The following is a 27030-nucleotide window of genomic DNA, read 5'->3' on the forward strand; positions in this document are numbered from 1 at the left end:
TGCTTCTCCTGGAATTTTCAATTGAATTTGACCGTTTAATTTACTAACATCATCGTTCTTCGGAGCTAAAATTGCACGTTCGCGGAGCCATTCCGGAATTCGGTAGTTGATCATTAAGTTCGGAAATACTCTGTCGATGACGTCTTGAATGCTCTGCTGCATTTGACAAAAGTTGGACGGAAATGATATCTCATTTGTTGTGCGATCAATATGAACTTTACCCTTTCCGATATCTAAAAGTTGCTTTGAAAATATTTGGGCAGACGTATCTTGCAGCAAATGCACTCGCATATTTGTAGTGAGCGTAATTTTTTCGACATAGTTCCACAGATGCGATGCCTTTAAGCACGCGTTCAACTCGTCTGCAGGCGTTGATCGTGGTATAACGGGTAATGTTTGACGAAAATCACCTGCAAGAAGTATAAGAGCGCCTCCCATCGATTGGTCTTTTCCACGATGCATCAAGTCTCTGTCTTGTACAGCATTTCTATCTCGTGTCGGTGCTGGCATACCGAGTTGACAAAGAGCTTTGTTGTTGATTGACATGCATAAGTCCTCCATTAATATTAAAGCTTCATTGAAAATGTCATCCGAATATTCCTGACTTGAATCGCTTGCACGTGCTTGTCTTAGAATATCTTCACTGAGGCTTTCACGATGCATTTCCCACAGTTGTCGAGGATTCGATGGTGCGCATGTTGTTAAAATTATCGCAAACAAAGTTCGTATTTGCTTTGGATGGCACGTGAGTGATGCTTCGGTCAGAGTTGTGTTCCAATTCTGATCATTCNTCATTACTATTAAAGCTTCATTGAAAATGTCATCCGAATATTCCTGACTTGGATCGCTTGCACGTGCTTGTCTTAGAATATCTTCACTGAGGCTTTCACGATGCATTTCCCACAGTTGTCGAGGATTCGATGGTGCGCATGTTGTTAAAATTATCGCAAACAAAGTTCGTATTTGCTTTGGATGGCACGTGAGTGATGCTTCGGTCAGAGTTGTGTTCCAATTCTGATCATTCTCAAGTAAGCCCAGTTTAAAGCACGCTTCTCTGTACGTTTGGCATTCTACTCCGTCGATGGTTTTCAATGCAAGGAATGATGTCGGCCCTTTGATTGTATGCAGCAACAACCGCAAATAATAGCACTCAGCGTTATTTGAATGAACAGTATACACACGTCCCAATGCATCGGACGAATATATACCAGGATGCTCTGGAACAATTGCACCTCTTTTTCTTCTGTTGAACTTTTTTGTCGATGTGTTCCAAGTATAATATTTGGGCACATCTTGATACAGCAACGTTTTAGCAAAATTTTCGGATGTACACAATTCGAAAAAAGCAGTCAGTGTTGTGTTTTGTGGTTGCTCTGCTCTATTTTGCGCATTTTCTTCGGTGAAGTAAACCCGCTGACCATTTTCCAAATGAACAGCGAGATGTTGAACCGTTGGATATCGTTCGTGAATATTGAATGCAAATATCCGCCATACTGCTTCGTTACTGCTGATGAAGCACCCTGTTTGATATTGCGTGATCTCATCACCTCGATTTGCTATTCCGAATACTGACATGTCGCTGCCCTTGTTAACATATTTACAAATATATTTTATGGACTTTACCGAATTACAATACTCAACATTGATGTGAGCATTAAACATTTTTGAAAGTAGTGGCGAGTATGGCACGATCCATCTATTGTCTATGTCGATATCTACACTTCGCATCTTAATAGTAGTTGTGTATCCACCATTAGTGGGATTTCTTCGCCTATACAGAGGATATCCATCACCTCCAGTTTGAGTTTCAGTAATCAACTCACGTGGATATCGCTTTCGGCATTTGCCTTTTGCATACATGGTGAATTAGGATTAAAAGTACCGCATGGCCCATGAATCATATTTTTCTTGATTATTTCAAAAAGAATGGGATCTTCGGCTTAATTTGGAAGCTCGTCTGATATAACGCTATCAATTTGTGTAGGTATAATTTTTTGCTTCAACCAAATGAGCGTGTGGTAAGCCTCTCTTTTGCCATTCAATTAAGTACATCCAGCATCTGGTTTCTCCAAAAACAAAATTCTTCGTGATGACATTCATAAGACTTATTAGCTTTTGCCTGACTATTCGAGCGAGAAGATCATGTCTGTGCGATGAGCTCTGGCCTGCAAAAAGCAATTCGGTTATTTCACTCCACGATGGATTGCAAGTGAAGGTGATGAATAGGTCTGGTCGTCCATACTTTCGAACGTACGTCATAGCATCTTGCCCGTATTCGTGCATGTGCCGCGGGCTTCCTGTATATGTTACAGGTAAGGTAAAATTACCATTTGTCCAATGTCAGCAATGTTTCCATCATTAGCAACTGCATCACGTAAATTAACGTATTCTTCAACGCGCAGCTTCTTTTGATTTAAGCGAATGAAAAGAAGACGTTCACTTTCGACTTTCGCGTACATGTCCACACTAAACTGTTGGAATAATTCACGACATTTTAAGATATGATTGGATTCATTTCCACGAATAATAATGCGGTTTGCATAATAATCCATGCAGGACACTTTCTTTGTCATCGCTTCACTTGTGCTGGGGTCGACTTGCCTGATGTTGAAATGATATCCTTCTTCTCCATGGGGAAACAGCACTGGATTTTGGAGTGCATCATACGATCGATGTGTTTCCGATACTCTCTGCACATTAGCATTTCGCCGGTGGATAATGATGTTCGACGCGTCGATCGAATTCGGTGCCAACTATTACAATTGCAACATCCCCTGTTACTGGAGCATTGAAGCGCCTTTCATGTTCACCAGCAGGAGCTTTGTCTGCTCTAATAACAACACTATAGTCATCTGTTGGCATTTTATCCAGAGCTGTTTTAAAAAGGCGAATCAAATTGTTTTGTTCATGGAACATTGCCTGCAAGCTTGAAATGATCTCGCGTCGGATCCCAGAACTAATTGCGCAACGCTTGTCTACTTCCAGTGCATCATTTCCAGTGAAATAAATTTGCAGAAATTTCGCATCTTGTTGTGGCACTGCGAGCAATGAACCGATTTTGTGGTATATTTGGCCTTGAACTTTGAATGTTGGCATGTAACCGCCTTCAGATATAATTTTCATTGCTCCAAACGAAGTCATTTGAAAGCAAGAGTTGTACTTGCGTATACTTTTCAAAAAGTGGTTTGAAATAGGAGTTGTGCCAGAAAGGTAACTAAGTAGTGGTTCAGGTGCCTCAATTAACGATGGCAAAACTATTTTACCATTTGAACAACACATTCCTGGTGATTCCTTTGCAAACTTCAAAGCATGGCAATGCAAACAAACTTTATTCATCGGTCCAATGGCGACATCTGCATGATTTTCGTAGTCTCTGTTTTTGTCATAATTGTATGCCGCCAACATTAAATGTGTTCTTTCTCTTGAATGGGTCAATCGTGATAGATTAGTGCGAAGCCGTTCGTTGCGTTGTTCGGGATTTTCAGAATCTCTGGAGGTTGAAGCTCTCACACAATTTTGTTGTAGGCGAGATTCTCGTTGTTCCAGGGTTTCAGCGTCCCTGGAGGTTGAAGCTCTCACACGATTTTGCTGGAGGCGAGATTCTCGTTGTTCCAGGGTTTCAGCGTCTCTGGAGGTTGAAGCTCTCACACGATTTTGTTGTAGGCGAGATTCTCGTTGTTCCAGGGTTTCAGCGTCTCTGGAGGTTGAAGCTCTCACACGATTTTGCTGGAGGCGAGATTCTCGTTGTTCCAGGGTTTCAGCGTCTCTGGAGGTTGAAGCTCTCACACGATTTTGCTGGAGGCGAGATTCCCGCTGGTTTTCCGTTTCCACATTTCTCGAGCTTGTCTCTCTGTTTCGATTTTGTTGAAGTCGGACATTTCGTTGATCTTCCGTTTCCGCCGCTCTGTATTCATTCGACTTTTTTGTTTTGGGGTTTTTTCTTCCAATTGATGCTTTCTTTGGTGGCATGATTTTATTTTTTTGTGAATGTAAATAATAATACTCTGTATGTTGAACTGATCTCAGATGAAAAAGAATTCACTATCGTTTGCGCAGTGTCTACACTTGCTATGAGCAAATGTATTACCTACGCGACCTTATATTTATGTAACTCAGGCAAACAATATAAATATGTTCTCTGAAGGTACCTTCCACTTAAAAAGATTAAAAATCCTTATATTTTATCTATGCTAAAACGTGTGCAAACAGCAGAAGATATTCTCTGCAGGTACTTTTCCTGCAATAAATTTAAAAAAAATCGGTAGACTTTCGCAACCTCTTATTTATCTGAATTAGTGTATACAGAAAAATTTCTTTGTACGTAGGTATTTTCTTCAAGAATGTTGTGGAAAAATCCCAAGATTTATGAAGCCATTGTTTAGGTAAACTTGGGAAACAAAATATACTCTTGTAAACAATATTTAACTACCTTCAACCGTAAAATAAAAACGAATGCTATAATTCTGCAGGTACTTTCCTCCCAAATAATTTGAAATTTTTAAACCCTTTATTTATGTGAACTTAGGTAACAAAGTGTTTTCTATGTAGGTATTCTCTTCATGAATGTTGTGGAAAAATACCAAAATTTATACACCCAAATTTAGGAAAATTATGCAAGCAAAATCTCGTATGCGCATTAGGAAAAAATATTACAACATTTTTTATTGCAAATTTTATTATATTTTTTTAAGCCTTATTCAATAAGAAACAAAAGTTATGCATTAATATTGAGTACTTTTTTGGTTTTTAACTATTAAACAAATTCCGTTTTTAAATTGCAACCTGGTGAAAATTTACACAACTCTGGCATTAACATACATACATATGTTCACATATAGATTTAAAAATTTGGATTCGGCATTTTCTTTCTGGTAAGCTTTCGGTTTGACAGACTTTGAAGTTTATCACACTCTAAATCTTTGGTATTTCTTAAAAATATGATCCGATTTTATTTTCTTAAGTATGTGGACACTCTATACGATAATTGGTCTTAACTGAAACATTTCCCAATAGCTCCCGTTTGATACGTATCCTGCGAAATACTTTTTAATACACACATTTATGTCATTTAAGTTTTTTTGAAAGAGGTGGCAACTCTACTCAAAAATATGTTTGGCGTGAATCTTTCTCCAATACCTTCCGTTTGATACCCATATTGCAATATTTGATGTGAATTGCATTAGATATTCATTATTTTTAACTTTTTGACCAGGTGCCAACACTTATTAAAATATTTTTTGATGTAAATTTTCTTAAATATCTTTCTCAAATACCTTCCATTTGATATCTATACTTACTTTACTTGCATATTTAAATAAATTTTATTTTTCTGACAGGTGGCAAATCTTTCAAAAATAGCCAAACTTCACAGGAACACTCTCCGAGTTTCTATGAAGCTATCCTGGAAATTTTAACAAAATCGGCTGAATGGTTTCGGAGTCTATAAGCTGCATAGATACATACATACATACATACATACATCCTTTTTTATATATATAGATTATAATTTTGTATGGCTAATCTCCTTTTCTAATTACATATTAGGGAGTTAAGCTCGAAAATGAGGATAATCCTTTTATATGTAAAGCTATTGTTAGGCGATTGAGTTACATACATACACATGTAGGCTAGGTTAGAAATTAAACATTAATTTCACTTAATTTTAATCATTTTGCTGATTTAATTTTTTTATTCATACTAATTTTTAATTCTTTTAATATATAAAATTATCAGTAAAATTGATAATTGTAATTGATACGACGCCATTATCGTGTGCGAATGCTGTTTCTGGTTCTATCGTCACTGCTAAAAGTAATAAAAAGCAAATATCTGCTAATACTAATACAGTCAATGCTTTTGTTGCTGATACTGTTGTTGCTAGTAATACTGGAACTACGAGCGCTCTCGGATCTGCTGCTGCTAAGAAAAATAATAACTATACTAATGCACTTTCTAACGACAAAACTTCTGGTGCTGGTGTACTGAAAGACAATAAAAAGAGGGCCAGAGTTGTTGGTAGTAGTCCCAGTAAAGAATTGGATGTTGTTTTTCCGCTCAAATGGTTGCATTTGTCTTTTAAGCCCTCTGTCAACGAAAACGATATCATGAATTTTGTCGCCAAACATGCATCGATTGATTCTAACAGCAACGCTTGCTATAAGCTTATTAAAAAAGACCTTCCTGCTGACTCTTTGAAGAAATTGGTAAGAGTTAATTTCAAGTTGGGTGTCTCTTTATCAGACTATAATAAACTGCGTTCTGGCCAGTAAACGTTAAGGTGCGCCCATTACAATTTTTTTCAAAACACCAACGCTGCAGAATCAATAACGTGAATGAATCTGCCAAACCATTTTGCCCCTCACCTCCAAACTATTCTTTACATCATCACAATGCGAGTGGAATGCGTACGAAATCCTCACAGTTTCATCCCAATGTTTTATCACATGATTTCGATGTTACAGCTATAACCAAGGCGAATTAATATAAGGATATAGCAGGAGTACAAAAACAAAAATTTACATGTATTTTGTGTTTGCTTTGGCGGCATAAACTGTCAAAATCTGTAATAGTGTGTGTACAAATTCAAACAAAATTTTTCAAATTGATATCAGAAGCCGTGCGGCGAAACACATACACAAAATCAGCTGAACTAGTAACACCACCTTATATAAATTCGCCTTGGCTATAACTGAAACTTGATTAAATGGAAATTTTTCTTTGAATGAATTTTACGACGACGACTATTATGTTTATCGTAAAGATCGCTGCTTAATTGCAGTCAGAACGGATTTTTGCAGCAAAGCTGTTAATCTGAATGGTGTTGGTAGTGTGTTAGTGTTAAGTTTACTAACAATAAAACTATTTTGTTTTTAATATCGTATATTCCGCCAAATAGTGATATTGCTGTTTATCAAAGTCATTTAGATAATCTTGTAGATGTAATTAACAATGCTAAACCGTCTGATGAGATTATTTTCCTAGGAGATTTTAATTTAAGTAGCATTTCTTGGCAGAGTCATAGTAACAACATATTGCTTACGAATATCAAGTCTGAAATATGTAGATGAATTAGTTATATCGACAATGTTTTCGCACAATGAGTGATTGACTTTGTCAAATGCCTTAGAGCATTCTGTGTAATATTACATCAAGCTGAGACCGATTTTCAAAACCTTGAACTACCTCATTTGTTACTAAAGCTAGATTAGTACACGTTGATCTACCAGGACAAAATCCGTGGTCTATAATAACATATTTCTTACGAATATCAAGTCTGAAATAGATGAATGAGTTATATCGACTAATGGTAGGTTTTTAGATCTGATGAAGAACATTAAATATCATGCTTTGAAAGACCAGCGCCTATTTTAGATAATAGTTTACATCATAAAGCTCTAGATGTTAATTTTGATTTTTATAATTTTGAAAAGAAGCCTCTTAAGTCCGTAGTGGAATATAATTACTTTCGGGCAGACTTTTCTGCAATGAATAAATTTTTGTTTGACATTGATTGGTCATTTTTTGAGTCTTTAGGTAGACTGGAAGATCATTACGATATTATGCGTCAATGGTTTCTCCAATCCATCTCTAATTATGTTCCGTGTAGGCAAATCATTATAAATAGAAAACCTCCGTGGTTCGATCCAAAGATTTCCCATTTAAAAAATGTTAAAAATAAAGCATATAAAAAGCTGAGAAATAGTAATAATGAAGATGATCGACAGAAATTTATTTTTCTGGGAAAAGAGTTCGACTCTCTCCACAAGTTTCTATTTAAGCAATATATGTTCGAAAAGGAGTCGGACTTGGAGTCAAATCCTTCTAAATTTTGGTTTTTCATAAATTCAAAGAGGCAAACTAATGGAATATGATGGTTTAATGTCTGATAATACGGAGATACTTGCAACCTTTTCGATCAACTTTTTCAGAAGGTTTACACAAAACAAAATACTTCTACGTTTCCCAACTTTACCCATTCTGAATTACCAACAATTAGTTCTTTTGAAATCTCTGCAAATGGCGTTCATCTCGCAATTTCGAATTTGAATTCAAGCCCTAAGGTAGATACTGAAGGATTTTCTCCTATTGCACTGCTTTTCCATAAATGCTAAAAAAGTGGATCTTTTCTTGAGCCTTGGAAATTATGCTCAATAGTCCCTATATTCAAATCGGGTGACCGTAATGACATATGTAATTACAGCCCAGTTGTTAAGCAGAGCACCATGGCTAAACTATTTGATTTCATACTCTATCAAAAGTTATTTGACCATTTAAGCAGTGCTATTGTGGATTGCCGACACGGATTTTATCCTGGTAGATCAACGTGTACTACTCTAGCTTTAGTAACAAATGAGGTAGTTCAAGCTTTTGAAAATCGGTCTCAGCTTGATGTAATTTACACAGATTGCTCTAAGGCATTTGACAAAGTCAATCACTCATTGTTAGTGCATAAATTGCAGCCCTACGGTATCACTGGTACACTTTTAAAGTTTTTAACTTGCTTTTTACGTGCAAGGAAGCTTGTTATTACAACTGGGTCTACGAAATAAAGTTGGCTTGTTAATGCCTGGTCAGGAATCCCACAAGGGACTCATTGTGGACCTCTCTTGTTTCTTATATTCATAAATGACTTTCCGTATCAATTTAAATTCGCTAATTGTTTAATGTTCGCTGATGATGTAAAATTATTTCTTAGAGTACGAGACCTGTCGGATTGTGCTTAACTACAACGTGATCTGAATAGTTTTGAAGAATGGTGCACCATGAATACCTTGTTTTTAAACGGGAATAAATGATTTACTGTAACATATTCAAGAATTAATAACACCATTCAATTTAGTTACAATTAGAATGACTGATTTATTCCGCACCTTTGAGGTGAAGGATTTAGGTGTTTACTTTTCCTCGAAACTCTCCTTCTCTAAGCACTTGACTTTATTATTGCCAAATCATTTGATTGGTTTCATAAGGAGAAACTCTGAGGACTTTAAAGATCCTTTGACTTTGAAGTCACTCTATGTTTCGTTGGTAAGAAGTAGACTTGAATACTGCTCATTCAGCAAAAATCGAAAAGGTTCAAAAAGTGTTCACTAAAATAGCTTTTTGCAAACTGAATTGGCAGAATGGCCTTGCATCATATACTGCCAGACGTAAGTTGCTGGGGCTCCAAACTCTTCATGAAAGGAGAATTTGTTCGTCCCTTATTTTTGAATATAATGTCATGAATGAGCACATTAATTGTCCATTGTTAGCCAGTTTATTCAATTTTTATATTCCACCGCGAGATTTGAGGCGAAATAGGTTACTTGTGGACTCAGTTCATAGAACTAGTTATGCGTTCTACGTATCAATCAGTAGATCAATTCGGCTATGTAACAGATATAATAAAGATCTCCATTTTAGTGCAAGTTTGGATAGATTTAAGCTCCAATTATTTTCTATTTTTAACCGACTTCCAAAAAAAGGAGGAGGTTATCAGTTCGTCGGAATATTTTTGATGTGTATACATCTTTGGCTTCGGTAGGGGTAAAATTAGCGAAGCTGTAACGCATAGCCCAGCAGAAAATTTCGAAGGGTTTTGCATGTGTATTTATCAATTTTAATTTCATCATAACCACCCTGTGTTTACTTGCTGTTGTAAATGGTTGCATACATTTAGGCATATGAATAGTAACAGGAAATGCAGTGCGATTGTTTATTACTTCCGATTATGCAAACTCCGCACATGCATAAGTTTGTATGTACATACATATATATGTATGAACTCTTTTGGTGCAACTGGTTTTGATATTCGTAGATGGTTTTAGGCATAGGTTTAGTAGTCTATTTTGATAAAAAACAAGGTGAAAATTTAAAAAAATACTGATATTATTTTAACTGGTACCGTTGATAACTGATGAACATACATGCATATATGTATGTATATAATAGCTCTGATCTAATACTTTTCGTGTTAAATCCTGGAAAAAGTCAAACAGCCAAATCACTCTCTGAAGTGAGAGTAAAAAATGAGTAACAGCAACACGTACGGAACAAAAAAAGCATCGGGTAAAATCTTGCAACTTCAATCTCTACACAACTTACAAGTATTATATTTTATCAATCATACCGATAATTTCATGTACTAAGAGAATTAAAAATGAAAATGAATAAAACCAAATTAAATCAGCAAAATGAATAAAATTAAATGAAATTGATGTTTAATTTCTAACCTAACCTACATGTGTATGTATGTAAATGAATCGCCAAAGAATAGCTTTACATATAAAAAGATTATCCACATTTTCGAGCTTAACTCCCTAATATGTAATTAGATTAGATTAGCCATACAAAATTATAATTATAAAATTATCCTAGATTAAACTGCTAACTTTTTGGTGTCCAACCTAGTTTTATCGATTATACTTGCTAAGAAGAGGAGGAATGTCAAATGTAAAAGTAAACAAAAATTTACGCAAGTAAAGAAAAGAGATTTGTAAAGGTATTTTTAATAAAATATTCAGTTAAAATATATATAAATAGCAAAATATAGCAGAGAAGAAGTTTAACTTTTCCTAGAGTTGTGTGAATAACAAGCAAACCAATTTGACAGCTAACGAGCTTTGATTGCGATTATATTTATATGTAAACGTACTTTTATGCTTTGCCGTTCGCATATGTTTACACATCAATTTTCCACGGTGTCCTTGAACCAGATTTAACTGAATCGGTATGGAACGATGGAATTTCCGATTAGACTATTTTCGCATTTAAGTATAGTATAACTAAGACTGTATATGAGTAATTTTTAAAATATCGAACCCTAACCACCAAAATAACGTAAGCGCAATTTTTTTCAAAATTTTCTTTTTGAGGCAGAAATATTCATAGAGCATCCAGATGCATTTCTGCATCAAAAAGAAAATTTTGAAAAACAAAATTTCGCTTACGTTTTTGGCAGATAGGGCTCGATATGTATGTATATACATGTATAGCCTGTGGGAATTTCGTAGTCGTCTACTACAATAGCCGCCAACTGTTGGTCCACTTATGACGGCCAACTTTTATCTGGTTTCAAAAAAATAAACTTAAACACTTATTACTTTACAGGTGTTCTTTTATTAGTTAGTTTTTTTCGTTTAATAATATAAACTTGTATTGTCGTCCGGTGCCGGTACTAAATATGAGACGGGCCCCCTCTAACCCTAGAAAGGTTTTTTTAAATTTAACGAACTTCCAACGTTATCATCCATATTCAGGGCTTTTGAAAAATACCAAGTATTTTCGTAATATGTGGAGAATGGCCTTTTTTCGTCTAAAGGCAGAATTTGTTTTGCTGTACTGTTGTGCGGATCAAGTGAATGCGTAAAATAGATTTTATTGTTTTAGTCAAATGCCTTCCTTTAAACTCAGATTGGCTGTATGCAAGAAAATCGTCTTCTGTTGATTTCTGATTTTCCCCTCGAATCTCTTTAAAGGTCGCACTACAATTTCGAGCTCAAAATGTTTGATTAACCATGGGAAATCATTGAGATGACAAGATTTAGACAACACGTGTTGACTTCGGAACCTTTCTATGTCTCACATTAGGCCAGATTGGTGGCCGTTTTGACTAGCACGGAAGTGACCTTACCACACCATGTGCATCTAGACATGCGCTTTCGCATTTATTGGATATTATAAAAGCTATGTGAATATTAAATAATCAAATTTAACAAAATTTTATAATTTTGATCTTCCAACTAAATTTAAGGAAAAATCCGGGACCGTGGGAAAAACTCCACCCTATAGTCGGGCCTGCACATATGTATATGTATAAATATGTATACAAACGACTTGTATATATGTAAATATAAATAATCATTCATCTAGAACCTTATCGAAAACCTATCTGAAAATCGAAAAAGTTACCGTTTTCGAAATCGGCACTTGCCACGATTTTGAACTTCACGTATTCTAACTCGGGAACACTCCCCCAAAATAGTCTAATCGGAAAATTCCATCGTTCCAGACCGATTCAGTTGAATCTGGTTCAAGGACACCGTGTTTCATGAGTACTTAGTACTCACGCCTTTGGACCACGTCAACCGATTTCGATAATTATTTTTTGCATCGGAAAGGTAGTGTCTCAGAGGTGGTCTCATACTAATCTGGTTTAGATCCGATCATTGGATCATGAAATATATATATATATATATATATATTATAAGTCGGTTTTTTTTGCTAAAAATTACTTGTTAATTAACTAGCCTGTAAGAAGCATTTGACTTTGTAGACTGTAAATGAATGAATAAATCTATATATATAAAAATGAATGTTTGTCTGTATGTCCTTTATAGGCGTCAAAAGTACCCAACCGATTTTAATGACATTTTTACGGTAGGTGCATATAATCACTGGGAGTATTATAGAACAAAACTAATGTCGATAGGTGGCGCTGCAGTCGAGATATTTCTAAAATCCGTATTTATGGTCCGATTTGCTTAAAATTCGGTGCGCAGGTAGCTTTTTAGCATATATTAGCATATATGATCCATTTTTTCCGAGAAGTGGACCAGGGACCGATTTGGTTAAAATTCGGTACGTAGGTAGCTTTTTAGCATATATGATCCATGTTTTCCGAGAAGTGGACCAGGGACCGATCTATTCGAAGAAATCGAATTTATGGTCCGATTTGCTTAAAATTCGGTACTTAAGTGGGTAGATTTTTGCCTGGATAAGCTTATAGATTCCTCTTTTCCAGTTTTCATACAATTTCGAATATAAATAGCTTTGAGCAACCACCATATCAAGGGGCGAATTCGTCACTAAGCAAGATATTTTTGCGCCAATCAGAAACAACGGATACTGTCAAAATATAATTATAATATATAATATATCTCAACTAATATATATTTTGAAAGCCGTTTTTTAGTTTTCGCAAGGCTCGAGAGCGGCTGAGCCGATTTTTTTGAAACTGCCACCTGCAGCACGTGTCCCCAGGATGGTTTTAGGCTAAAAAAATCAATATGTAAAGGGGGCGTGGCACCTCCCATACCAACCGAATTTCTCATGCTACATATCTCTGAAAGTGTGCATGGTAGAGTTCTGGAAATTGGTATGGAGATATACGAAATCAATCGCATACCCTTGGAGAAAAATTTTAGCTATTGTAAAAAGGGGTGTGACATCTCCCATACAAACCGAATTTTTCATACTGCTTATCTCTGGAAATTTTTTGGTAGAGTTCTAGAGTTTTGTATGGAGATGTACGAAATAAATCGCATACTCTTGGAGAAAAATTGGAACTATTGGAAAAGGGGGCGTGGCATCTTCCATACAAACCGAATTTTTCATACTGCATATCTTTGGAAATGTTCATGGTAGAGTTCTGGAACTTGGTATGGAGATATACGAAATCAATCGCATACTCATGAAGAAAAAGAGCAGCTGTTGGAAGGGGGGGGCGTGACACCTCCCATATAAATCGAATTTTTATACTGCATAGCTCTGAATATATTCATGTTACAGTACTGGAACTTTGTATGGAGATATGTATGTAGTTGAAATCATAATCATAGAGAAAATTTGGGCTATTTGAAAAGGGGTGTGAGGCCTACAAACGTACCGACCTTTAGCTATCTTTGAATGTATTTATAATTCTTCTGTAGGTGTGTTTGTGAGTGAAATCCTCCTAAATGGTTGTACGGATTTTAACGAAACTTTTTGTGTGTGTTTGAATGTGTCTCTGGATGGTTTAGTTTCACAATTTAATCCGACAGTTGGCGCTGTAGTTGAGTTATCACTAAAAATCTTATTTATGATCCGATTTGGCTAATGTTTTAAATTTGTAATCTGTAAGAATTGTTACACTTTTCTAGATTAAAACGAATAAATAAATAAATAAATAAATAATAAACGTGCTGCCAAGTGGTGCTGAAGTGAAGTTATTGCTAAAAATAGCCAAGTGAGAAAGGTGCCGTGAAGGTAAGATTAAATCGAGCTGTTGCACCATTGAGTATATCGAAAGCTCCTGCGTTGCGATTGGCCCAACGGAATCGTAAACGTGAATTGTTGGTGAAAATGTTGGACCAAAAAGTTTCAATAAAATATATAAAAATTTTGGGCGGGACGAAGTTCGCCGGGTCTGCTAGTAATTAAATAAAATATGATACTTGTATTTACTTGTGATTCAAGGGCGTTAAAATATCTTGAGAACACCGCATTAATTACTGTTTTTGAGCTTGTAGTTTGAGCATTTATATTTGTATATATTCCTAAATTTAGTTTTTCTTTTAGGAATATAATCTGTAGTTCTGCTTCATCTGTCGCTGGGTTTACGTTAAAGTCATGAATACATATAACATACCATCTTTGGTTTGCAAAATGGGAAGCTAAATTAATTTGTGTGGCATTTCCTCTTACTCACGTCTTCTCTTTGTGCTCTGATCCAGTACTCAATGAACTTTTACACGAACTTACAGGAAGTTACAGGAAAATAGATCCCGTACTCCAAAATCATGTGAATGAGAGCGATTTTTGGAGAGTTGTGTAGAGAGGGTTGCAAGATTTTACCCGATGCTCTGTTATGCCCGTACTTTTTGCTGTTGCTCACTTTTTACTCTGACTTCAGAGAGTAATTTTGCTGTTTGACATTTTTACAGGATTTTACACGAAAAGTATTGGATCAGAGCTATTATATCATCCATACATACATATGTATGTATATATACATACTTATGAACATGTATGTTCATCAGTTATTAACGGACCCAGTTAAAATGATTTCAGTATTTTTTAAAATTTCGCCTCGCTTTTTATCAAGCCTACTAAACATATGCCTAAAACCATGCTACGAATATCGAAACCACTTGCAACAAATGAGTTCATATATATGTATGTACATGCAAACTTCAGTATGTGTGCAGATAGATATACAGCAGTATGCGTGCGCGGTGTTTGCATAATTGGAAGTAATAATCAATTATGCCGCAATTCCTCTTACTCTGCATATGCCTAAATGTATGCAACCATTTGCAATATCAATGAAACACAGGGTGCTTCTAATGAAATTAAAATCTTTCTGCTGCAATACACACGCTGGCCTCGAAATTTTCTGCTGGGCTATGCGTTACAAAAGCCCAACAGAAAATTTCGGAAGGCCTAGCGTGTGTAATGCAGCAGAATTTTTTTTATTTCATTAGAAGCACCCTGTGTTTGCTTGCTACTGCAAACGGTTGCATACATTAAGGCATATGCAGAGTAACAGGAAATGCGGTACATATGATTATTACTCCCGATTATGCAAAGACCGCGTATGCAAACGGCTATTTACCCATACAAATGTATACATACTTAAGTTTGTATGTACATATATATGTATGAACTCATTTGTTGCAAGTGGTTTTGATATTCGTAACATGGTTTTAGGCATAGGTTTAGTATACTGTTGATAAAAAACAAGGCGAAAATTTAAGGAATACTGAAATCAATTTAACTGGGTTCGTTTGCTCAAACTACAAGCTCAAAAACAACAATTGATGCGACGTTTTCAATATATTTTAGCGCCCTTGAGTTACAAGTATATACAAGTATCATATTTTATCAATCATACCTATAATTTCATGTATTAAAAAATTAAAAATGAAAATGAATAAAAAGAATTAAATCCGCAAACTGAATAAAATTGAGTAAAATTTATGTTTAATTTCTAACACGTGGATGTGTATGTACGAGTATGTAACTGAATCGCCTAATAATAAATTTACATATAAATAGATTATGCTCATTTTCGATCTTAACTCCCTAATCTGTAATTAGAAAAAGAGACTAGCCATACAAAATTATAATTATAAAATAATCTCAGATTAAACCGATAACTTTTTGGTGTTCAACCTAGTTTTATCGATTATACTTGCGAAGAAGAGGAGGAATGTCAAATGGAGAAGCAAACAAAAATTTACGCAAGGAAAAGAGGTTTGTAAAGGTATTTGTAATAAAATATTAAGTTAAAAAATATTTAAATTGCTTAATATGTGTAGCAGGAAAAAGTGCCCACGGTTGCACAGAGAAGAAAATTAACTTTTCCTAGGGTTGTCATGGAGATTATATTTATATGTAAACGTGCTTTTATGCTTTGCCGTACGCATATGTTTACACATCAAATTTCATGAGAACCTAGTACTCACGCCTTTTTTTTAAGTACCAAATTTTCCTGCGTTTGAACTTTTTTTTTTGTTGGAACCAAGCACGCAAAAAACGCTTGCAGAAAACCAAACTCAGACTACATGCCGTCCATTGTATTTTTTTCATGACCCTTTTAATATATTTTAAATCTGCTCGATTTACAAATAAACCAAATGAACCCAAATTTACATTTACGATTTACATTTTACGATTTACATTTTACGATTTACATTTTTCGACTTACAAATAAACCCAGTACTCAATGAACTAACAGGTGTTTACACGAACTTGCAGGAAGTTACAGGAAAAATGATCCCGTACTCCAAAATCTTGTTAATGAGAGCGGTGTTTGGAGAGTTGTGTGGAGAATGAAGTTGGAAGATTTTACCCGATGCTTTCTAGGTTTCCGTACTTTTTGCTGTTACTCACTTTTTACTCTCACTTTTAACAGGAAAAGTATTGGATCAGAGCTATTATATCGTCCATACACACATACGTATATATATGCATATATATGCACATGTATGTTCATCAGTTATCAACGGACCCAGATAAAATGATTTCAAAATTTTGAAAATTTTCGCCTGGCTTTCTTATCAATAGACTACTAACCATATGCCTTAAAGCATTCTACGAATATCGAAACACTTTCAACAAATGAGCTCATCCATATGTATGTACATACAAATTTAAGTATGTATACATATAGGTACATATCCGTATGCATGCGCGGAGTTTGCATAATCGGAAGTAATAATCGTTTGTACCGCATTTCCTCTTACTCTGCATAAATGTATGCAACATATCCAAGTAAACACAGGGTGCTTCTAATGAAACTAAAATTTTTCTGCTGCAATACACATGCTGGCTCTTCGAAATTTTCTGCTGGGCTATGCGTTACAGCTTCGCAAATTTTACCGCTACCGAAACCAAAGATGTATACACATCAAAAAACTTTTTAATATACAACGGTTTTATAAATGGACTAAAGATTAGAAAATAATATTTCTTTGTCCCATAGAATTGGTTTTGATAACTTTTGATTTTGAAATTTTGGCAAAAGTCATTATAAAAAATTTATGAGATTGGAAATCAAGAGCGTGGGGTGCATGTAGTAGACCTGAATTGATATGAAGGGTAATATATGTATGAATGTGGATATGTGAATAACGACCGCTTAAAATCGATATCAAATTTGTACTTTCTCTGTAGAAATTTTGGGTCTATGTTATGTAGTTTGACTATTGTCAATTAAATTTAATGCTGCATGCGCTCCACGTTTTTCGTTTTCATTCTCATATATGGTTTATAATGACTTTTGCTAAAATATCAAAATCAAAAGTTATCAAAACAAATTCTATGGGACTGAGAAATTTAGAGAAAATAATTTTTAGTCCATTTATAAAAGCGTTGTATATTAAAAAGTTTTTTATTTTATTTTTCTTTTTCGCTTTTGCTGATTTATATGTGTTAGTCGTAGTTAAGCAACTGCGAACGCATTTAAAAGCAATTTAAAACCCTGCTCAAAACAATTGTAGAAAATCTAATTAAAATGGCAAAAATTTTGATCACCATTTGTTAATTTCTTCGAATTTTCATAAATGTTCTACAAAGTTTGAATTTTTGATTGACGTGTTTTTTTAATAGTAAGTTATATTTTCATAAAATACCAATAAACATTTTTTAATCAAAGAAAAGTGGCCAAAACTTGCCAAAATGTGGCTTCCCTATTTACACCGCATATATATTGAATATAAATTTTTTGCTCTTTGTTTTGTTTTAAATAAAACTATTAAAATATGCAATGTCTTTTTATTCTAAAGACAAAATTGTATGTTGAAATCGATGGTTTAGGTATGTCCCGATTTTTTTCCACAGAAATCTGGTCACCGTAGTTATGGGCAAAAGTTCCACTAAATCGGACGAACTCGCGTAGAAACTCACTATTTTTTATAACTTTTAACGTTATTAACGTTTAGTTTTCTCAAGTGGGCCACCCAAAGCAGACTTCGATTTTTTTATATTTCATTGACCGATTTTGAAAATGCACAATATTGAAACTAAAGATTTTGCGCTAATTTAATTTTTTTGACTAGTTATTTGCAAAGAAATTTTTATGCAAGCTTTTACACTTTTTGAAATATTTCAGAAACCATCATTCGAATCTTATGATTTTTTGAAAGCAATTAGAATACTTATTGGACAACAAAATAAAGTGCACAGCTTGTAAAATTTTGATTCTTGTTCTATAATTTTTTTTTATTTTTTTAACTTACAAGCTTTTTACCAAAAAAATGAACCAAGTTAAAAAATATAATACAAATGAACTGAAAAGCAAAAAAAATAAAATAATTTGATAATTCTAGATTTGATGATTGAGTTTTATTTTTTTGCTTTTCAGTTCATTTGTATTATATTTTCTTTTTAAGCTTCGTTCATTTTTTTAGTAAAAAACTTTAAGTCAATCAAAGGTAGAGTAATTTTTTTTTATGAAAATAAAATTGGATATCTACAGTAAATAATGCTTTTTGAATTTTTTTCCTATGTAACAAAATTCAATTGATTAAAAAAATAAAAACTTTTATAAAACAAGAATCGAAATTTTACAAACTGACCACTTTATTTTGTTGCCCAATAAGTTCTCTAACTGCTGTCAAAAAAATCATACGATTCGAATGAATGGTTGCTGGAATATTTCAAAAATTGTAAACGCCTGCATAAAAATTAATTTGCAAATAACTCGTAAAAAAATAAAAGTAGCGCAAAATTTTTGGTGTCAATAGTTCACACCATGTTAACTTTCAAAATCGGTCAATGAAATATTAAAAATCGAAAAGTCAACTTTGGGTGGCCCACTTGAGAAAACTTGACTCATAGAATCGTCGTATGAAATGTCTCTGTAAACTTTTTAATATTTGTAATTTTTTCACAAAACTTACGTGTAAACATAAGGCCCCACTTCATCTAGAATAGGTTTTGATGCATTGTTTAAAAATTCGTTGGCATTTGTGACATTGTACACATAAACAGAAATTTTTGGTTCCACTGGAGGCTTGGCCCACCAGCCGAAAGTTTGGCTCCCTGGCCGGAGTGCAACTTGGTAGTTAATTATTAGATTAATTAGCGCAGTAAATTCACAAGTGACCAAAATTCCAAGAATGAGAAGGCATATTGCAATAGCTATTGTAATCCCTAGAAAAAAATAATAAAAGTTAGTATGTCATAAATTCATAAAATGTATCTTATATATGTATATATGTATTTATTATTACTTTAAACAACAAAAAAATCATATTTTAACCAAGTTTTTGCGAAACAATTATCCGTTATAAGCAGGGCCGTAGCCAGGATTTTTTTCGGGGAGGTTCTGGCAAAATATTTTTTTTTCACTTTTATATCAACATATTTTGATTAAAAGAAAAATACTGATAAAAATAAAATATTACACACATATCAAAAAATATAATCGATAATCGCATGGGGCTATTGCCTGAAAATTTTAAAATGTACTTAGCGGTATTGTGCTACTATGATAGACGGCCAAGTAATCATAGCCAACTTATGTAGACTGCATCACTGCACATACAAAAAAAGCGGTGCCGTTTTCCACTGGAATTATAAAATCTATGTATTATATTTTAAGACTTCCACCAAAATATCTCGCAAAAGATTTACGAGCTGAAAATACCACCAAAAATTGAGCTCTTTTATTAATAAACAGTTTTTTTTTTAATATTTTTTGACAAAATTACCTCAGATGACTAAGTAGTTTAAGCTTAAAAAGTTTTCATAAAAATATAAAAAAAAATTTCTACGGAATCATAATAATGAGATTTTTGATGCTGTTTTTGCACTTTTTTCAAAGACTGGTTTAAGAAAAACTTAAATAACTCAACCAAAACCTTACCATTTAGACTTATGAGGTATCATTTTCTCACTCTTTTAATTTCTTTGCGAATAAGCTCCTTCAAAATATGAAAAAGGGAGGTAAGATAAACGAGTGTCAGGAGTTATCTCTGAGAGAGTCTTACAGACTCCCGGATCACTGCAGTGTTTTTCAGGCTGAGGTATATGGAATCGACATGGCGGCAAGGCTGGTGAGCATAATCGACCTAGCTCCATCTAAACTTGCCTTTGTCGTGGACAGTCAAGCAGCTATCAAAGCCTTAGGGTCGGAAACAACCAACTCGATATGAGATAAGAAATATCGAAGATCCCTTCAAGCTCTACAGCAACACATAATCAACCTTTACTGGGTCCCGGGACGCAACGGTGTCCCAGGAAATGAGGAAGCGGACGAATGTGCTTGAAAGGGATCTGGAATGGGGCTTGGGGAAGCGATCCAGGTCGTGAAACCTCCCCTGCGATTTCTGTTTTCAGATGTCGAGAGAGTGACCAAGGCAGCCACCAACAGCAGGCGGGAAAATCTGCACACCTGCATGGTATCGCGATCGCTCTGGCCACGGCTCGACGAACGAAGAACAATGAGTTTATTAAGGCTGTCAAAGCCAAACGTTAAACTTCTCACAGGAATAGTACCGGGACACTGTACCATTGGTCACATGGCTGCCAGGTTCGGAGCACCGCATAACGATTTCTGTAAAAGCTGTAGAGATGAGGCGGAGGTAGAATCCATCCAGCACTTCCTTTGTGAATGTCCAGCACTCCGAAAAAAACGCCTCAAATTTCTTGGGGACCATTTCTTCGAGAGCCTGGGTACCTTAGCGAAAGCTCCACTGGAGGGACTGCTTGGATTCGCCAGGGAATCGAAATGGTTCAAAGACATGTAGGGATAGGCATGGGGAAACACCCCTGGGCATCGTAGTGGGCCTTTGTGGCCTCCGAGTGAACTCTTCTCACAGCCGCCCACTTAACCTAACCTAACCTACATCCGATAGTAAATTTTGTAAAATATAATAATAATAATATGTTGGCGCTAACACATATGTTAGTGTTTGGCCGAGCTTCTTTGTAAAATATAAAAATGGAAAATAGCACTAAAGGTTCAGAAATGTAGGTATTTGCTAATTTTATTAGCTGTATGAGATAAATGCACATAAAATCATTGTTTAGAACTGATTTGTTGATTCCGGGTAAGAAAAGTGGTTTTTTGCATTCCTCACGCTCTGGGCACTTTTCGCAACTTACAAACTTAATGTGTTAGAATGCCGACCACTGCTCTAGCGCAGGGTTTCTGAATCTGTGATACGCGTACTACCAGTGCTACATTATACCACCAAAGGTGGTACCCTAGCGGACAAGCCAAACAAATGATAGCTCAATTTTATTATCAAGATAGTCAATTTTATAAAGTCTCGAGCTTTAAACTCTCTTTTCTTTTCAATTTTTTTGTGTTCTGGAATGGGCAGCGCTCATATTCAGTTGCTGCTATATACGGAGGTAAGATGACTTTCAAAGGAGAAAATGCTGAGCAGGTTGTTCGAATTGCATTCCGAGGTACAATTGTTTTTTAACGGAAACTAATTTTGAATTGCAAAGTCGATTGACAGACGAATTGTGGCTAACAATATTAGCTTACTTAGCACACATGTGTAGTATGACATGATTTGAATTTAAGTTTGCATGGTAAAACCACCAATAGAGTTTTGGTTGATAATAAAATTAACACACCTGTTGTGCACCACTTCCGTATTAGGATTTTGCTACGAATCGTAGAAATTCATATCAATGGCATTCCTAAAAACGAGCGAGTAAGAAATTGACAGCTTTGCGTAATTTTGTACGAAAATATTTCTGTGTCGTAAGCGAGTGGTGTTCTTTTAAACAGATAAATTTACCTTTCGCATATGCATATATTTTTATCCACTACTTTATATTAACGAACAAAAAATAATGTTTGTTGCCCTTTATCGAGAAACTTGTGTACGGTTAAGTTATTTGTACAATGATTTTGGGTTATTGTGTCCAAACGCATGACCAGAATCTAAAAGCTTTAACACAAACGTGTAGTCAAAGGATTAAACTATATTTTATTTTTAGTATTTTTATTGAGCTTTGTACCACGATTGTTTATTAGGAAAAATTGAAAAAGCAACAAAGTCTAAGCGGTAGAAGTTATAGCACTATTTCGGAGATCACCACATCTCCTCATCAGACTTCTTTTTNCGTCGATTGTCGAATAATTTGACGGCAAATCGGACACAAAATGCTTGTATTACCATTTAGATTAGTACACCTACTGTGCTCTGCAAAGCAATCTGTGCAAAGCTTAAAATTATTGGCCGAGCTTCTCCTCCGATTGGCGAGCGGTGTGTGCCTTGATATCACACAAACACGGTTACCTCACGACAAAAAATTTTCTGCCCAGAATTTACAAAAAAGTTAGCAAGTAAAAAACAACGTTTTATTATACAACAAACTGTAAAAACAAACCTCGTTTATTTGCCATGAATAAGACATGGGTACAATAAAGTTTTACTGAAAGAAAAGTAAACAAATTCATTTTACATATGAGGCTATGAGGGCCAGTGAGCCTATCTAAAGACAAATTTTCAGTAATACCACCTACGTGATTCTACATATTATAGTAAAATAAAACTAAAAGGGCGTGCCTCGGGCTATTACCGTTTCGGTTCTTGTAATGCATTTTAAGGTGCACCTCAACTTTTTTTGAAATGTCAGTTAAGCTACTCTGGCGCACAAGGCCTCATATATTAGATACATTTGCATACGTATATAAAAACATACATTTTTATTCAATCCCTGTATACGTACGTGTATAAAGAAGAATATAACAAAAAATTTTGAAACAGAAAACAACACATAAATATTTTTGCAACGCACGCGTTTAAAAATATGCTTTTCATAAAAGCGCGCTTAAAGCTCTTGTCTTTTGATTTAAAAAATCGACATAAGTACATATACCGAAGCGCTATAGAACCCAAATACACCGCACAAACTGCTCTTCGAACCTCCTTTCTTCATTTTCTCAATATATGGATCAAAGATCTGTCAATAAGTATTGAACGTGTGGCATATTTCGTGATATCAATTCACGGCTCGGCATTTCACGTTGCATTTCGAACAAATTAGATGTGGTATCACCATACATATAATAGGGGTGTTCCCTTAAACTCGTAAAAGTCTCGTAAACTTCGTAAATTTATGAGCCTCGTAAAAGGACTGTCAAAATTTGTATGGAGCTCTATTTACGAGCCCCTCGTAAGTTTACGAGGCACATATGATGCGCAAACAACCCCGTAAAAATCAGCCGAGGGGGCCGAAACTTTTATACTAAAATGTATGATAAAATAATGAAAATAAAAGAAAAGAAATAATACGCGAATAAAATGAATGAGTTTCATCTACTAACTGTTTCGACATATGTAGGTGTTCTCCTAATTTTCGGCATTTTTAACTGCATTTTATTTAAGAGTATATAGATAAGATGGCGGGATGTTATGGAAAATACTACGAAACAAACATTGCTTCACAAAATTCTGGTTGATCTGTCAAACAGTCACTTTACGCACCTATTTGCACCTTTTCAGAAAGGGGGCGTTCCCATAAAAGCCTCGTAAACTTACGAGTTTTACTCGGTTTAAGACTTTTCGAGTTTAATGAATCCCCTAAATAACAAAGTATAGAAAATTTTGCTGGGGGTAGCAGAGGGAGAGGGAGGCCCCCACTGCGATGGAAAGATCAGGTGGAGAAGAACTTGGCTTCACTTGGCGTTTCTAACTGGCGACGGTTGGCACAGAAGAGAAACGACTGGCCTGCTAGCAGACCCGGCGAACTTCGAACCCCCCCCCCGCTAGCAGACCCGGCGAACTTCGAACCCCCCACCCCCCGCCCCCCCCAAAAATAAATTTTTTGCATTGAAACATTTTGGTCCAACATTTTCACCAACAGTTCACGTTCATGTTTCAGTGACGCATTTATCTTCTAATATTACGGGGTGGTGGTTGTCGGAAGGCATATTTCCATTGCCATCTTAAATAACCTAGCAAAAGTGTACATGAATACGTAATAGTTGCAGTGCGTGTGAAAGGCGCCACGCCCCATTTTCAAATAACCCCCATTTTCTCTAAGAGTATGGGATTGATTTTATATNGGTGGTGGTTGTCGGAAGGCATATTTCCATTGCCATCTTAAATAACCTAGCAAAAGTGTACATGAATACGTAATAGTTGCAGTGCGTGTGAAAGGCGCCACGCCCCATTTTCAAATAACCCCCATTTTCTCTAAGAGTATGGGATTGATTTTATATATCTCCATACCATGTTCGAGTACTCTACCATGAACACTTCCGGAGATATGCAATGTGAAAAATTCGGTTTGTGTGAGAGGTGCCGCGCACCTTTTTCCAATGGCCCCAATTTTCTTCATGACTATGCGACTGTATTTATATTTCTTGTACATACCAAGTTCCAGTACTCTACAATGAACACTTCCAGAGATATGCAGTGTGAAAAATTCGGTTTGTATGGGAGGTGCCACGCCGCTTTCTCCAATAGCCCCAATTTTTCTTCATGACTATGCGATTGATTTTATATATCTTTTATGTACCAAGTTCCAGTGCTCTACCATGAACACTTCCAGAAATATGCAGTATGAAAAATTCGATTCTTATGGGAGGTGCCACGCATCCTTTTCCGATAACCACAATTTTTCTCCATGAGTATGCGATTGGTTTCATATATCTCCATTCCATGTTCGAGTCCTCATCCATGAACATTTTCCGGGATATGCAGTATGAAAAATTCGGTTTGTATGGGAGGTGCCACGCATCCTTTTCCGATAACCACAATTTTTCTCCATGAGTATGCGATTGGTTTCATATATCTCCATTCCATGTTCGAGTCCTCATCCATGAACATTTTCCGGGATATGCAGTATGAAAAATTCGGTTTGTATGGGAGGTGCCACGCCCCTTTTCCAATAACCGCAATTTTTCTTCATGAGTATGCGATTGTTTTCAAATATCTCCATACCATATTCGAGTACTCTACCATGAACACTTCCAGAGATATGCAGTATGAAAAATTCGGTTTGTATGGGAGGTGCCACGCCCCTTTTTCTAATAGCCCCAATTTTTCTTCACAGCCATGTAATTGATTTCATATATCTCCAAATTCGGTTTGTATGAAAGGTGCCACGCCCCTTTTCCAATAACCGCAAGTTTTCTTCATGAGTATGCGATTGTTTTCAAATATCTCCATACCATATTCGAGTACTCTACCATGAACACTTCCAGAGATATGCAGTATGAAAATTCGGTTTGTGTAGGAGGTGCCACGCCCCCTGCACCTAGCGGTATGAAATATACTTTACATCCGATTCTCATACGTACCATATATACACGAAAAATTTCATAGAGATCGGTCGAGCCGTTTAGGAGGAGTTCGACCACTAACACCGTGACACGAGATTTTTATATATTAGATTTCAAACCCTTGTTCTTTGATAAAATCCAAAACTTAAAAAGGTTATTTTCTTAAAACAATAATCTGTTGCATGTTTATAAGTAATCAGTCACTCCAAAGTTTTGGTGGACACAAAGTACACAAAACACTTTTTTTCAGGGACGTGAACCGGATGAAAAATTTGGTCGGTTCGGTTCAGCGGTTCGATTTTGCACTTTTGGGCTGGTTCATCACAGCAGTTTTTTGGTCTTTGATCTGAGGTTTCGGTTCGGTTCAATGGTTCGGAAATCAAAAAAAAAAAAAAAATACGCGCAAGTTTAAGAGACAAGTGTCAAGTGCAACAACGCTCAAGGGTAAGTGTCAAGTGTGAGATGGGTTGCCTTTACATTTGATATTGCCACATGGTAAACAAACAGGGTATGTATTACCATTTTTAACAAAACGAGAAAAAATTGGTAAATTTATCTATTGAAAATTGGTAGAAACAAGCCTTTATGAGAAGGGGTTTGGTTTTCGGTTCGGATGAAACATTTGTGTAAAATTTTGGTTCGGTTAATGGTTCAGTTAATTAATAGAAAAAGCGGGATTCGGTTCAAAACCAGTGCGGTTCAAAACCAGTTTACGTCCCTTTTTTAGTTTTGTGGTTCGTTTTATGTATGTTTACACATTTCTATGTATGTACGTTCATAGGTGGTACGCCAAAAAAAGTGTGAGAACCGCTGCTCTAGCGCATTCTTTAGGAGTGGTTAAATAATGGCGGTTGCCTCAACTACAATTTAGTAACTATAACTATACAATGCGTTGAGAAAAAGCTTATCCGTATTAGCAGACCTTAATAGCATCTTTTTATGAACCATACGTTAAGTTGGATGGAATTTGTAAAAATATGCTTCAAAGTAATATTAATTAGTACATATTTACCAAACCCTTCATCTATTTTAACGATTTGGTTCAACCTAGATGAATATCGGAATTATAACACATTTAATTTTAATCATCAAACCATGGCAATAGTTCCCGATCTTTGGTAACAGTTTCCAAGTATTGTCAAAATTCGAAAACTAGATATCGTCGTTTAAAATACAAAAACACGTATCGTTGCTCTGCAAAACCGCGTAACTGACATTTTTTGCCAAAAATTGGATTTCCTCACCGAAGCTCTTGGCTCAAGCCTTATCCATATACTAGCCGGTAACCCGATTTCTTTATAAAAGAGAGAAAAATTTTGAAATATGAGTGTTTTTACTCTTTAGATAAATAATTTATGCAACCTCACATACAGGGTGCAATATCCGAGTAAAATGGCCGAAAATAAAATAAAATGTACCATTTGTGGCGTCCATCAAAAATATATATATGTTATTGAGCTTTGTACCGCAATAACAACCACGCTGTCAAGCTTTAAAGCGGCGAATCAGCTGCACTTGATAGTAGAAGGATGAATAAGGAAAATGGATTAGCAACAAAAGCTTACGGGGTGTGCATAGCTCAGTGGTTGGCG

The 27030-nt window shown here is 35.5% G+C and overlaps 1 protein-coding gene and 1 long non-coding RNA gene across 5 annotated transcripts in view; one reads left to right on the top strand and one right to left on the bottom strand.

The window, feature by feature from the left end:
* Nucleotides 1-4887, top strand: part of LOC108358083 (uncharacterized) — a 10674-nt gene extending 5787 nt beyond the window's left edge. The window contains exon 3 of the long non-coding RNA XR_001846710.1: nucleotides 4877-4887. This is a non-coding gene — a long non-coding RNA (uncharacterized LOC108358083). The remainder of the gene's footprint in view (nucleotides 1-4876) is intronic.
* Nucleotides 1-27030, bottom strand: part of emp (epithelial membrane protein) — a 281014-nt gene that overhangs the window by 171106 nt on the left and 82878 nt on the right. For all 4 annotated transcript variants that reach the window (XM_017609218.1, XM_017609219.1, XM_017609221.1 and 1 more), the window contains one exon: nucleotides 19083-19335. In XM_017609218.1, the coding sequence (XP_017464707.1) occupies nucleotides 19083-19335 (253 nt within the window). The remainder of the gene's footprint in view (nucleotides 1-19082; nucleotides 19336-27030) is intronic.

The sequence above is a fragment of the Rhagoletis zephyria genome, unplaced genomic scaffold (genome assembly GCF_001687245.7).
Source record: "Rhagoletis zephyria isolate East Lansing unplaced genomic scaffold, Rhagoletis_zephyria_1.1 Rzeph_scaffold_00203, whole genome shotgun sequence".
Taxonomy (NCBI): Eukaryota; Metazoa; Arthropoda; class Insecta; order Diptera; family Tephritidae; genus Rhagoletis; species Rhagoletis zephyria.